Here is a 16,491-nt window from a genome sequence, read left to right as displayed (position 1 = left end):
AGTAAAAGGCACGACAGCCGGCTTGGAGTTTGCCAAAAGGCGCCTAAAGAACTCTAAGACCATGAGAAACAAGATTCTCTGGTCCGATGAAACCAAGATTTGGCCTGAATGACAAGCGTCACGTCTGGAGGAAACCTGGCGCCATCCCTACGGTGAAGCATGGTGGTGGCAGCATTATGCTGTGGGGGTGTTTTTCAGCGGCAGGGACTGCAAGACTAGTGAGGATCGAGGGAAAGATGAACGGAGCAAAGTACAGAGAGATCCTTGATGAAAACTTGTATCAGAGCGCTCAGGACCTCAGCCTGGGGTGAAGGTTCACCTTCCAACAGGACAACGACCCTAAGCACACAGCCAAGACAACGCAGGAGTGGCTTCAGGACAAGTCTCTGAAGGTCCTTGAGTGGCTCAGCCAGAGCCCGGACTTGAACCCGATCTAACATCTCTGAAGAAACCTGAAAACAGCTGTGCAGCGACGCTCCCCATCTAACCTGACAGAGCTTGAGAGGATCTGCAGAGAAGAATGGGAGAAACTCCCCAAATACAGGTGTGCCAAGCTTGTAGCGTCATACCCAAGAAGACTCAAGGCTGTAATCGCTGCCAAAGATGCGACAACAAAGTCCTGAGTAAAGGGTCTGAATACTTATGTAAATGTAATATTTTTTTTAAAGATAAACATTTGCAAAATTTTGCTTTGTCATTATGGAGTATTATGGAGTATAAAAAAACGATTTAATCATTTTTAGAATAAGGCTGTAACGTAACTAAAATGTGGAAAAAGTCAAGAGGTCTGAATACTTTCACTGTACACCACTAGGACCTGCTGTTTACTGGTCTCTCTCTCTCTCTGGCCTTCTATTCACACTGCCAGTGGGCCACCTGTTAACCATGTCAACTAGCTAGTAGCTACAAACACAAACTTGTATCCAATATCCCTACATATTACACTACTTTTGACCAGCGTCGGGTCCAAAACGGCACCCTATATAGTGCAGTAACAGTCTCAGAGCCAGCTGCCCCTATGCAAGTCCTCCAGAAAGGAGCGCCCGAGACGTAGAGAGAAGAAATTAAAAATGATACTTACGTCCGCGCACATTTTCCCCAAAGCTCTGAGATTCATCTTGCTTTAGTCACCAATAATGTCGTCTACCATAACGGTGGGGTTATAATCAATAGATTAGCGTTAAAGAACCATTACATTGCGTCCACCCTACTCTCTAGCTGGTAGTTTCATCCCAAGTCACTATTGTTAACAGTTGGTGCTACTGTAACAGTATAACTTTAGACCGTCCCCTCGCCCCGACACGGGCGCGAACCAGGGACCCTCTGCACACAACAGTCACCCACGAAGCGTCGTTACCCATCGCTCCACAAAAGCCGCGGCCCTTGCAGAGCAAGGGGAACCACTACTTCTAGGTTTCAGAGCGAGTGACGTCACCGACTGAAAGGCTGCTAGCGCGCACCACCGCTAACTAGCTAGCCATTTCACATCCGTTCCACTACGATCTTTGGGGGCTACTGAAATAGCATGTGTGCCTCTCTGAATCTGCCCCATTCGGTCACTAGCCTTTAACTCACGCTTCCTGTCTTTCTGTTCTGCCTGAGCTGTCAGCTGGTGTTCAGATGGTTCTAACCCTTTACTGAAATAGCATGGCATTATCGACTGATGGATACATATTGTTTATAAATATTACATTTTTATCAGTTCAATTGATCAAAATGCACAAAATGAGCAAATATCTCAACTAATGTTGTTGACAATATGAATGAATGATCTTAGGAAGAGTGGTCAATACATGAATTTGAAGTCCAATTGGTAACAGGATGTTGAAACTACACTAGGTGTAATGTAGATGTGGGTATTGTAGTTCTTTCTCTCCAAAGCCTAATGTGAGTGGGAAGGTAAGAGAACAGTGTTACCTTGTGAGTGTCCCGGAACTTAGAAATCTCTCTGGATATCAGGTCTCTTTTGTCATCCTCCATCTCCATCACATTGATGTCCTCCTAGGAAACAAGTCATGAAACAGGTTATCAGATGACTGGAGGTGGTACAGTACAGGAAACAAGTCATGAAACAGGTTATCAGATGACTGGAGGTGGTACAGTACAGGAACACAAGTCATGAAACAGGTTATCAGATGACTGGAGGTGGTACAGTACAGGAACACAAGTCACGAAACAGACTACTGTACATGCACTACATTACCAAAAGTATGTGGCCACCTGACGGATTCGTCCGTCAGAATGCCAGACGGTGAAGTGTGATTCATCACTCCAGAGAACGTGTTTCCACTGCTCCGGAGTCCAATGGGGGCAAGCTTTACACCACTCTAGCCGACGCTTGGCGGCTGCTCGGCCATGGAAACCCATTTCATGAAGCTCCTGACGAACAGTTATTGTGCTGACGTTGCTTCCAGAGGCAGTTTGGAACTCAGTAGTGAGTGTTGCAACCGAGGACAGACTATTTTTACGTGCTTCAGCACTCGGTGGTTCCGTTCTGTGCGCTTGTGGCCTACCACTCTGCGGCTGAGCCGTTGTTGCTCCTAGACATTTCCACTTCACAATAACACCACTTTATAGTTGACCCGAGGCAGATCAAGCAGGGCAGAAATTTTACGAACTGACTCGTTGGAAAGGTGGCATCCTATGACGGTGCCACGTTGAAAGTCACTGAGCTCTTCAGTACGGGCCATTCTACTGCCGATATTTGTCGATGGAGATTGCATGGCTGTGTGCTTGATTTTATACACCTGTCAGCAACGGGTGTGGCTGAAAGAGCCAAATAAATTTGAAAGGGTGTCCGGTAAATGTATGTAAATGAGTTTGATAAGATGGCATTCTCTCGCCACAAAATGGCACCTGGCTAGTATTTAAATATGACAGATGGGGTGAGAACATCTTTATGATTTCAGGTCAACCAGAATCATTAATAGTAGTAGCATTTTATTGGTAGCTCGTATTTACATTAACCAACTTTATTTCATCTCTACGGCATTGATATCCTCCTGGAACATACGGTGCCTTGCGAAAGTATTCACCCCCCCCCCCTCCCTTGGCATTTTTCCTATTTTGTTGCCTTACAACCTGGAATTAAAATAGATTTTTTGGGGGGGAGGTTGTATCATTTGATTTACACAACATGCCTACCACTTTGAAGATGCAAAATATTTTTTTGTGAAACAAACAACAAATAAGACAAAAAAAATACTGAAATCTTGAGCGTGCATAACTATTCACCCCCCCAAAGTCAATACTTTGTAGAGACACCTTTTGCAGCAATTCCAGCTGAAATTCTCTTGGGGGTATGTCTCTATAAGCTTGGCACATCTAGCCACTGGGATTTTTGCCCATTCTTCAAGGCAAAACTGCTCCAGCTCCTTCAAGTTGGATGGGTTCCGCTGTTGTACAGCCGTCTTTATGTCATACCAAAGATTCTCAATTGGATTGAGGTCTGGGCTTTGACTAGGCCATTCCAAGACGTTTAAATGTTTCCCCTTAAACCACTCGAGTGTTGCTTTAGCAGTATGCTTAGGGTCATTGTCCTGCTGGAAGGTGAACCTCTGTCCCAGTCTCAAATCTCTGGAAGACAAACAGGTTTCCCTCAAGAATTTCCCTGTATTTAGCGCCATCCACCATTCCTTCAATTCTGACCAGTTTCGCAGTCCCTGCCGACAAAAAAACATTCTCGGGGTGATGCGCCAGACAGCGTTTTCCTTGATGGCAAAAAAGCTCAATTTTATTCTCATCTGACCAGAGTACCTTCTTCCATATGTTTGGGGAGTCTCCCACATGCCTTTTGGCGAACACCAAACATGTTTGATTATTTTTTCTTTAGTGGCTTTTTTACTGGCCACTCTTCCGTAAAGCCCCGCTCTGTGGAGTGTACGGCTTAAAGTGGTCCTCTGGACATATACTCCAATCTCCGCTGTGGAGCTTTGCAGCTCCTTCAGGGTTATCTTTGATCTCTTTGTTGCCTCTCTGATTAACGCCCTCCTTGCCTGGTCCATGAGTTTTGGTGGGAGGCCCTCTCTTCGCAGGTTTGTTGTGGTGCCATATTCTTTCCATTTTTTAATAATGGATTTTAAAATGGTGCTTTGTGGGATGTTCAAAGTTTCAGATAATTTTTTTATAATCCAACCCTGATCTGTACTTCTCCACAACTTTGTCCCTGACCTGTTTTGAGAGCTCCTTGATCTTCATGGTGCCGCTTGCTTGGTGGTGCCCCTTGCTTGGTGGTGTTGCAGACTCTGGGGCCTTTCAGAACAGCTGTATATATACACTGAGATCATGTGACACTTAAATAAAGTCCACCCGTGTGCAATCTAACAAATTATGTGACTTCTGAAGGTAATTGGTTGCAGCAGATCCAATTTAGGGTCTTCAGAGCAAAGGGGGTGAATATATATGCACGCATCACTTTTGCATATTTATTTTGTCCTTTTTTTTTTAAACAAGTAATTTTTTTAATTTCACTATATCAATTTGGACTATTTTGTGTTTGTCCATTACATGAAATACAAATCCATTTCAATAAACAGGTTGTAATGCAACAAAATAGGAAAAACGCCAAGTGGGATGAACACTTTTTCAAGGCACTGTAAGTAAAGAAACAAACACACTCCATATGCAAATCAGATTGATAAGATGACAATCTCTCATCACAAAATGGTGACTCAAGGATTTAAAGGGCCAGCGCATTTAAAATGTGATTTCCTGTGTTTTATATATATTTCCACATTAATATGTTAAAATAATACAGTGAAATTGTGAACATTTTGATAATGCCCTTTTAGTGTAAGAGCTGTTTGAAAAGACAGCCTGAAATTTCAACGTGTTTTGGTGGAATGGAGTTTTGGCATTCCACAGTGACATCACCAGGCAGTAAATTAGTTAATAGACCAATAAGAAAGAGAGTTCTAAACCTCTCTGCCAATAACAGCACATGTTCAGTGTCTCCCCTCTCCACTCAGACCACTTCCAGACAGTCATAGCTAATTTCCTGCTTGAGAAATTGCTCTTTGCTAAGAAGCTATTTTTGTATATTTTTGACATTTTCTATTGAAAACAATTCAGAGATGATTTCATATTGAGATTTTTTTTTTAAACGGAGTCATTGGACCTTTTAAATCCTCGAACTGGGACTAGGACTTACAGTAGGTTAATGATAAAGTGACAAGCCAATCACAATTTCAGTTCTGCCAGAAAGAAGTGGTAGCTTACTAGTAGCTTGCAGTCATACATGCAATTCTACACCAATTTACAAACATACATCTCTATTGTAGATATAAATGTATACCACGCTACTACCACCTCTCTTCGGCGGAACGGACGCTACTACCTCCTCTCTTCGGCGGAACGGACGCTACTACCTCCTCTCTACGGCGGAACGGACGCTACTACCTCCTCTCTACGACGGAACGGACGCTACTACCTCCTCTCTACGACGGAACGGACGCTACTACCTCCTCTCTACCGTGGAACGGACGCTACTACCTCCTCTCTACCGTGGAACGGACGCTACTACCTCCTCTCTACCGTGGAACGGACGCTACTACCTCCTCGCTACCGTGGAACGGACGCTACTACCTCCTCTCTACCGTGGAACGGACGCTACTACCTCCTCTCTACCGTGGAACGGACGCTACTACCTCCTCTCTACCGTGGAACGGACGCTACTACCTCCTCTCTACCGTGGAACGGACGCTACTACCTCCTCTCTTCGGTGGAACGGACGCTACTACCTCCTCTCTTCGGTGGAACGGACGCTACTACCTCCTCTCTTCGGTGGAACGGACGCTACTACCTCCTCTCTTCGGTGGAACGGACGCTACTACCTCCTCTCTTCGGTGGAACGGACGCTACTACCTCCTCTCTTCGGTGGAACGGACGCTACTACCTCCTCTCTTCGGTGGAACGGACGCTACTACCTCCTCTCTTCGGTGGAACGGACGCTACTACCTCCTCTCTTCGGTGGAACGGACGCTACTACCTCCTCTCTTCGGTGGAACGGACGCTACTACCTCCTCTCTTCGGTGGAACGGACGCTACTACCTCCTCTCTTCGGTGGAACGGACGCTACTACCTCCTCTCTTCGGTGGAACGGACGCTACTACCTCCTCTCTTCGGTGGAACGGACGCTACTACCTCCTCTCTTCGGTGGAACGGACGCTACTACCTCCTCTCTTCGGTGGAACGGACGCTACTACCTCCTCTCTTCGGTGGAACGGACGATACTACCTCCTCTCTACAGTGGAACGGACGATACTACCTCCTCTCTACAGTGGAACGGACGCTACTACCTCCTCTACAGTGGAACGGACGCTACTACCTCCTCTCTACAGTGGAACGGACGCTACTACCTCCTCTCTACAGTGGAACGGACGCTACTACCTCCTCTCTACAGTGGAACGGACGCTACTACCTCCTCTCTTCAGTGGAACGGACGCTACTACCTCCTCTCTACAGTGGAACGGACGCTACTACCTCCTCTCTACAGTGGAACGGACGCTACTACTTCCTCTCTACAGTGGAACGGACGCTACTACCTCCTCTCTACAGTGGAACGGACGCTACTACCTCCTCTCTACCGTGGAACGGACGCTACTACCTCCTCTCTACCGTGGAACGGACGCTACTACCTCCTCTCTACAGTGGAACGGACGCTACTACCTCCTCTCTACAGTGGAACGGACGCTACTACCTCCTCTCTTCAGTGGAACGGACGCTACTACCTCCTCTCTACAGTGGAACGGACGCTACTACCTCCTCTCTTCGGTGGAACGGACGCTACTACCTCCTCTTTCTTCTCTCTCTTCTTCTTGCGGGGCTGGTTGTCTCCGTCCTGAGAAGGGGCGTTGAGCTCACTGCCGTGTTCCCGGATCAACCCCTCGATGGCCCCCTTCACTATCTGGTCACGGCGCTTTGTGTCCTCATCAAGATCCTCCTCCTCCTCCTCCTCTTCCTCCTTGAGCACGTCCTCTGACATGGCTCCCTATGAGACACAAACAGAAAGCAGAGAGGTTCTTATTATGAATTCCCATGTCTAATGGATGTGATATTTACCGTGGCTGTAAATGGAATCATAAGTTGTATCCCGAGTGGTGCAGCGGTCTAAGGCACTCCATCTCAGTGCTGGAGACGTCACTACAGACATCCTGGTTCGAATCCGGGCTGTATCACAACCGGCCGTGATTGGGAGTTGCATAGGGCGGCACGCAATTGGCCCAGCGTCGCCCGGGTTTGGCCCAGCGTCGCCCGGGTTTGGCCCAGCGTCGCCCGGGTTTGGCCGGGGGTAGGCGGTCATTGTAAATAAGAATTTGTTCTTAACTGACTTGCCTGGTTAAATAAACGTTAAATTAAAAATTCAATAAAATCTGAGTCTGTTCTCCATCACCTCTCATGATAGACAGGACATAGGTCTACTACTCACCCCGTTGTGTGTGTGTGTGTGTGTGTGTGTGTGCACGTGTGTGTGTGCGCGTGTGTGTGTGTGTGTGTGTGTGTGTGTGTGTGTTCACCCCGTTGGCACTCCTCTTCTTAGCCTTCCATTCTTCTAGCTGGGCCTTGGTCTTGGCATCCACCTTGACCAGCAGCTTCTTGTCTCCCAGCAGCAGCTCATGTAGCAGACGCAGGGAACGCAGGGTGGACTCTGGCTCCTTGTACTCACAGAAACCAAACGCTACGGAGAAAGAGACAGACAGAGGGAGAGAGGGGGGGTGAGGAAGATGGAGGGAGAGAGAGTGAAAGCGAGAGAGGGGGGAGAGGAAGATGGAGAGAGAGAGAGAAAAAGAGAGAGGGAAAGAGGAAGATGGAGACGAAGAGGGAGAGAGTGAAAGAGAGAGAGCGGGGGAGAGGAAGATGGAGAGGGAGAGAGAGAGTGGAAGCGAGAGAGAGGGGGGAGAGGAAGATGGAGAGAGAGAGAGGGAGGAGAGGAGAGGAAGATGGAGACAGAGAGAGAGACATGGAAGATTACACTAATGTTACAAACAGAGAGTGGTTAATAGTGAACGCTCAGGTGGGGAAAGACAGGACAAGAGTTAGTACCGAGCTGACAGACTAAGACAGGACAAGAGTTAGTACCGAGCTGACAGAGAAAGACACATCTAAACTATGTCCTCTTTAAAATCTTATTTTGAATAAAATGAACTGTGATTTACATCAGCGATCAAAACATGTGCATTTATCTCTAAAAACCCAAGCAGCAAACCATCTGTTGTACAGAACTAGAGCCACCTCATTAACATATCATGAAGCTGGCCTCATCACCTCACTATGGAAACAGTTATCATGAAGCTGGCCTCATCACCTCACTATGGAAACAGTTATCATGAAGCTGGCCTCATCACCTCACTATGGAAACAGTTATCATGAAGCCGGCCTCATCACCTCACTATGGAAACAGGCTGGTCAACCATGACATTCTAGAGATGTGGCGGAGACAACGCAGGCTAGGAGGTAACTAGGCAGACGTGGCGGTAACTAGGCAGACGTGGCGGTGACAACACAGACGTGGAGGTGACAACACAGACGTGGAGGTGACAACACAGACGTGGAGTAACAACACAGACGTGGAGGTAACAACACAGGCTAGGAGGTAACAACACAGACGTGGAGGTGACAACACAGACGTGGAGGTGACAACACAGACGTGGAGGTGACAACACAGACGTGGAGGTGACAACACAGACGTGGAGGTGACAACACAGACGTGGAGGTGACAACACAGGCGTGGAGGTGACAACACAGACGTGGAGGTGACAACACAGACGTGGAGGTGACAACACAGACGTGGAGATGACAACACAGGCGTGGAGGTGACAACACAGACGTGGAGGTGACAACACAGACGTGGAGGTGACAACACAGACGTGGAGGTGACAACACAGACGTGGAGTAACAACACAGACGTGGAGTAACAACACAGACGTGGAGTAACAACACAGAAGTGGAGTAACAACACAGACGTGGAGGTGACAACACAGACGTGGAGGTGACAACACAGACGTGGAGGTGACAACACAGACGTGGAGGTGACAACACAGACGTGGAGGTGACAACACAGACGTGGAGGTGACAACACAGACGTGGAGGTGACAACGCAGACGTGGAGGTGACAACGCAGACGTGGAGGTGACAACGCAGACGTGGAGGTGACAACGCAGACGTGGAGGTGACAACGCAGACGTGGAGGTGACAACACAGGCGTGGAGGTGACAACACAGACGTGGAGGTGACAACACAGACGTGGAGGTGACAACACAGACGTGGAGGTGACAACACAGACGTGGAGGTGACAACACAGACGTAACAACACAGACGTAACACAGACGTGGAGGTGACAAGACAGACGTGGAGGTGACAAGACAGACGTGGAGGTGACAAGACAGACGTGGAGGTGACAAGACAGACGTGGAGGTGACAAGACAGATGTGGAGGTGACAACACAGACGTGGAGGTGACAAGACAGACGTGGAGGTGACAACACAGACGTGGAGGTGACAAGACAGACGTGGAGGTGACAAGACAGACGTGGAGGTGACAACACAGACGTGGAGGTGACAACACAGACGTGGAGGTGACAACACAGACGTGGAGGTGACAACACAGACGTGGAGGTGACAACACAGACGTGGAGGTGACAACACAGACGTGGAGGTGACAACACAGACGTGGAGGTGACAACACAGACGTGGAGTAACAACACAGATGTGGAGTAACACAGACGTGGAGGTGACAACACAGACGTGGAGGTGACAACACAGACGTGGAGTAACAACACAGACGTGGAGGTGACAACACAGACGTGGAGGTAACAACACAGACGTGGAGGTAACAAGACAGACGTGGAGTAACAACACAGACGTGGAGGTGACAACACAGACGTGGAGTAACAACACAGACGTGGAGGTGACAACGCAGACGTGGAGGTAACAACACAGACGTGGAGGTGACAACACAGACGTGGAGGTGACAACACAGACGTGGAGGTGACAACACAGACGTGGAGGTGACAACACAGACGTGGAGGTGACAACACAGACGTGGAGGTGACAACACAGACGTGGAGGTGACAACACAGACGTGGAGGTGACAACACAGACGTGGAGGTGACAACACAGACGTGGAGGTGACAACACAGACGTGGAGGTGACAACACAGACGTGGAGTAACAACACAGATGTGGAGTAACACAGACGTGGAGGTGACAACACAGACGTGGAGGTGACAACACAGACGTGGAGTAACAACACAGACGTGGAGGTGACAACACAGACGTGGAGGTAACAACACAGACGTGGAGGTAACAAGACAGACGTGGAGTAACAACACAGACGTGGAGGTGACAACACAGACGTGGAGTAACAACACAGACGTGGAGGTGACAACGCAGACGTGGAGGTAACAACACAGACGTGGAGGTGACAACACAGACGTGGAGGTGACAACACAGACGTGGAGGTGACAACACAGACGTAACACAGACGTGGAGGTGACAACACAGACGTGGAGGTGACAACACAGACGTGGAGGTGACAACACAGACGTGGAGGTGACAACACAGACGTGGAGGTGACAACACAGACGTGGAGTAACAACACAGACGTGGAGGTGACAACACAGACGTGGAGGTGACAACACAGACGTGGAGGTGACAACACAGACGTGGAGGTGACAACACAGACGTAACAACACAGACGTGGAGGTGACAACACAGACGTGGAGGTGACAACACAGACGTGGAGGTGACAACACAGACGTGGAGTAACAACACAGACGTGGAGTAACAACACAGACGTGGAGGTAACAACACAGATGTGGAGGTAACACAGACGTGGAGTAACAACGCAGACGTGGAGGTGACAACGCAGACGTGGAGTAACAACACAGACGTGGAGGTGACAACACAGACGTGGAGTAACAACACAGACGTGGAGTAACAACGTGGAGGTGACAACACAGACGTGGAGGTGACAACACAGACGTGGAGGTGACAACACAGACGTGGAGGTGACAACACAGACGTGGAGGTGACAACACAGACGTGGAGGTGACAACACAGACGTGGAGGTATCAACACAGACGTGGAGGTGACAACACAGACGTAACAACACAGACGTAACAACACAGACGTGGAGGTGACAACACAGACGTGGAGGTGACAACACAGACGTGGAGTGGACAACACAGACGTGGAGTGGACAACACAGACGTGGAGGTGACAACACAGACGTAACAACACAGACGTGGAGGTGACAACACAGACGTGGAGGTAACAACACAGACGTGGAGGTGACAACACAGACGTGGAGGTGACAACACAGACGTGGAGGTGACAACACAGACTTGGAGGTGACAACACAGACGTGGAGGTGACAACACAGACGTGGAGGTGACAACGCAGACGTGGAGGTGACAACGCAGACGTGGAGGTGACAACGCAGACGTGGAGGTGACAACGCAGACGTGGAGGTGACAACGCAGACGTGGAGGTGACAACGCAGACGTGGAGTAACAACACAGACGTGGAGTAACAACACAGACGTGGAGTAACAACACAGACGTGGAGGTGACAACACAGACGTGGAGGTGACAACACAGACGTGGAGGTGACAACACAGACGTGGAGGTGACAACACAGACGTGGAGGTGACAACACAGACGTGGAGGTGACAACACAGACGTGGAGGTGACAACACAGACGTGGAGGTGACAACACAGACGTGGAGGTGACAACACAGCCGTGGAGGTAACAACACAGACGTGGAGGTGACAACACAGACGTGGAGGTGACAACACAGACGTAACAACACAGACGTGGAGGTGACAACACAGACGTGGAGGTGACAACACAGACGTGGAGGTGACAACACAGACGTGGAGGTGACAACACAGACGTGGAGGTGACAACACAGACGTGGAGGTGACAACACAGACGTGGAGGTGACAACACAGACGTGGAGGTGACAACACAGACGTGGAGGTGACAACACAGAGGTGGAGGTGACAACACAGACGTGGAGGTGACAACACAGACGTGGAGGTGACAACACAGACGTGGAGGTGACAACACAGACGTGGATGTGACAACACAGACGTGGAGGTGACAACACAGACGTGGAGGTAACAACACAGACGTGGAGGTAACAACACAGACGTGGAGGTAACAACACAGACGTGGAGGTGACAACACAGACGTGGAGGTGACAACACAGACGTGGAGGTGACAACACAGACGTGGAGGTGACAACACAGACGTGGAGGTGACAACACAGACGTGGAGGTGACAACACAGACGTGGAGGTGACAACACAGACGTGGAGGTGACAACACAGACGTGGAGGTGACAACACAGACGTGGAGGTGACAACACAGACGTGGAGGTGACAACACAGACGTGGAGGTAACACAGACGTGGAGGTGACAACACAGACGTGGAGGTAACACAGACGTGGAGGTAACAACACAGACGGTGACAACACAGACGTGGAGGTGACAACACAGACGTGGAGGTGACAACACAGACGGTGACAACACAGACGGTGACAACACAGACGGTGACAACACAGACGGTGACAACACAGACGGTGACAACACAGACGGTGACAACACAGTCGTGGAGGTGACAAGACAGACGTGGAGGTGACAAGACAGACGTGGAGGTGACAAGACAGACGTGGAGGTGACAAGACAGACGTGGAGGTGACAACACAGACGTGGAGGTGACAAGACAGACGTGGAGGTGACAAGACAGACGTGGAGGTGACAAGACAGACGTGGAGGTGACAAGACAGACGTGGAGGTGACAAGACAGACGTGGAGGTGACAAGACAGACGTGGAGGTGACAAGACAGACGTGGAGGTGACAACACAGACGTGGAGGTGACAACACAGACGTGGAGGTGACAACACAGACGTGGAGGTGACAACACAGACGTGGAGGTGACAACACAGACGTGGAGGTGACAACACAGACGTGGAGTTGACAACACAGACGTGGAGGTGACAACACAGACGTGGAGGTGACAACACAGACATGGAGTAACAACACAGACGTGGAGGTAACAACACAGACGTGGAGGTGACAACACAGACGTGGAGGTGACAACACAGACGTGGAGGTGACAACACAGACGTGGAAGTGACAGACGTGGAGGTGACAACACAGACGTAACAACACAGACGTGGAGGTGACAACACAGACGTGGAGGTGACAACACAGACGTGGAGGTGACAACACAGACGTGGAGGTGACAACACAGACGTGGAGGTGACAACACAGACGTGGAGGTAACAACACAGACGTGGAGGTGACAACACAGACGTGGAGTAACAACACAGACGTGGAGTAACAACACAGACGTGGAGGTGACAACACAGACGTGGAGGTGACAACACAGACGTGGAGGTGACAACACAGACGTGGAGGTGACAACACAGACGTGGAGGTGACAACACAGACGTGGAGGTGACAACACAGACGTGGAGGTATCAACACAGACGTGGAGGTGACAACACAGACGTAACACAGACGTGGAGGTGACAACACAGACGTGGAGTGGACAACACAGACGTGGAGTGGACAACACAGACGTGGAGGTGACAACACAGACGTAACAACACAGACGTGGAGGTGACAACACAGACGTGGAGGTGACAACACAGACGTGGAGGTGACAACACAGACGTGGAGTAACAACACAGACGTGGAGGTGACAACACAGACGTGGAGGTGACAACACAGACGTGGAGGTGACAACACAGACGTGGAGGTAACACAGACGTGGAGGTAACAACACAGACGTGGAGGTGACAACACAGACGTGGAGGTGACAACACAGACGTGGAGGTGACAACACAGACGTGGAGGTGACAACACAGACGGTGATAACACAGACGTGGAGGTGACAACACAGACGTGGAGGTGACAACACAGACGTGGAGGTAACACAGACGTGGAGGTAACAACACAGACGTGGAGGTGACAACACAGACGGTGACAACACAGACGTGGAGGTAACAACACAGACGGTGACAACACAGACGTGGAGGTGACAACACAGACGGTGACAACACAGACGTGGAGGTGACAACACAGACGTGGAGGTGACAACACAGACGTGGAGGTGACAACACAGACGTGGAGGTGACAACACAGACGTGGAGGTGACAACACAGACGTGGAGGTGACAACACAGACGTGGAGGTAACACAGACGTGGAGGTAACAACACAGACGGTGACAACACAGACGTGGAGGTGACAACACAGACGTGGAGGTAACACAGACGTGGAGGTAACAACACAGACGTGGAGGTGACAACACAGACGTGGAGGTGACAACACAGACGGTGACAACACAGACGGTGACAACACAGACGGTGACAACACAGACGGTGACAACACAGACGGTGACAACACAGACGGTGACAACACAGACGGTGACAACACAGACGGTGACAACACAGACAGTGACAACACAGACGGTGACAACACAGACGTGGAGGTAACACAGACGTGGAGGTAACAACACAGACGGTGACAACACAGACGTGGAGGTGATAACACAGACGTGGAGGTGACAACACAGACGTGGAGGTGACAACACAGACGTGGAGGTGACAACACAGACGGTGACAACACAGACGTGGAGGTGACAACACAGACGTGGAGGTGACAACACAGACGTGGAGGTAACACAGACGTGGAGGTAACAACACAGACGTGGAGGTGACAACACAGACGTGGAGATGACAACACAGACGTGGAGGTAACAACACAGACGTGGAGGTAACACAGACGTGGAGGTAACAACACAGACGGTGACAACACAGACGTGGAGGTGACAACACAGACGTGGAGGTGACAACACAGACGGTGACAACACAGACGGTGACAACACAGACGGTGACAACACAGACGGTGACAACACAGACGGTGACAACACAGACGGTGACAACACAGACGTGACAACACAGACGTGACAACACAGACGGTGACAACACAGACGGTGACAAGACAGACGTGGAGGTGACAAGACAGACGTGGAGGTGACAAGACAGACGTGGAGGTGACAAGACAGACGTGGAGGTGACAAGACAGACGTGGAGGTGACAAGACAGACGTGGAGGTGACAAGACAGACGTGGAGGTGACAAGACAGACGTGGAGGTGACAAGACAGACGTGGAGGTGAAAAGACAGACGTGGAGGTGAAAAGACAGACGTGGAGGTGAAAAGACAGACGTGGAGGTGACAACACAGACGTGGAGGTGACAACACAGACGTGGAGGTGACAACACAGACGTGGAGTTGACAACACAGGCTAGGAGGTGACAACACAGACGTGGAGGTGACAACACAGACGTGGAGGTGACAACACAGACGTGGAGGTGACAACACAGACGTGGAGGTGACAACACAGACGTGGAGGTGACAACACAGACGTGGAGGTGACAACACAGACGTGGAGGTGACAACACAGACGTGGAGTTGACAACACAGGCTAGGAGGTAACAACACAGACGTGGAGGTGACAACACAGACGTGGAGTAACAACACAGACGTGGAGGTAACAACACAGACGTGGAGGTAACAACACAGACGTGGAGGTGACAACACAGACGTGGAGGTGACAACACAGACGTGGAGGTGACAACACAGACGTGGAGGTGACAACAGACGTGGAGGTGACAACACAGACGTAACAACACAGACGTGGAGGTGACAACACAGACGTGGAGGTGACAACACAGACGTGGAGGTGACAACACAGACGTGGAGGTGACAACACAGACATGGAGGTGACAACACAGACGTGGAGGTGACAACACAGACGTGGAGGTGACAACACAGACGTGGAGGTGACAACACAGACGTGGAGGTGACAACACAGACGTGGAGGTGACAACACAGACGTGGAGTAACAACACAGACGTGGAGGTGACAACACAGACGTGGAGGTGACAACACAGACGTGGAGGTGACAACAGACGTGGAGGTGACAACACAGACGTGGAGGTGACAACACAGACGTGGAGGTATCAACACAGACGTAACACAGACGTGGAGGTGACAACACAGACGTGGAGGTGACAACACAGACGTGGAGTGGACAACACAGACGTGGAGTGGACAACAGACGTAACAACACAGACGTAACAACACAGACGTAACAACACAGACGTGGAGGTGACAACACAGACGTGGAGGTGACAACACAGACGTGGAGGTGACAACACAGACGTGGAGGTGACAACACAGACGTGGAGGTGACAACACAGACGTGGAGGTTGACACAGGACGTGGAGGTGACAACACAGACGTGGAGGTAACAACACAGGACGTGGAGGTGACAACCAAGGACAACACAGACGTGGAGGTACAACACAGACGTGGAGGTGAACACAGACGTAACAACACAGACGTGGAGGTAACAACAACAGACGTGGAGGTGACAACACAGACGTGGAGGTGACACACAGACGTGTAACAACACAG

At 50.2% G+C, this 16,491-nt stretch overlaps 1 protein-coding gene across 1 annotated transcript in view; it reads right to left on the bottom strand.

Annotated features, from left to right (window-relative positions):
- The window catches only part of LOC120036368 (RNA-binding protein 25-like), a gene marked incomplete at its 5' end in the record, with an annotated part of 28,770 nt that extends 21,095 nt beyond the window's left edge, over positions 1-7,675 (bottom strand). The window contains 3 exons of the mRNA XM_038982841.1: positions 1,918-2,001; positions 6,791-6,988; positions 7,515-7,675. Of these exons, the coding sequence (XP_038838769.1) occupies positions 1,918-2,001; positions 6,791-6,988; positions 7,515-7,675 (443 nt within the window). The remainder of the gene's footprint in view (positions 1-1,917; positions 2,002-6,790; positions 6,989-7,514) is intronic.
- Positions 7,676-16,491: the final 8,816 nt, after the last annotated feature.

The sequence above is a fragment of the Salvelinus namaycush genome, unplaced genomic scaffold (assembly GCF_016432855.1).
Source record: "Salvelinus namaycush isolate Seneca unplaced genomic scaffold, SaNama_1.0 Scaffold1319, whole genome shotgun sequence".
Taxonomy (NCBI): Eukaryota; Metazoa; Chordata; class Actinopteri; order Salmoniformes; family Salmonidae; genus Salvelinus; species Salvelinus namaycush.
This window is presented reverse-complemented; position numbering and strand designations above follow the sequence as displayed.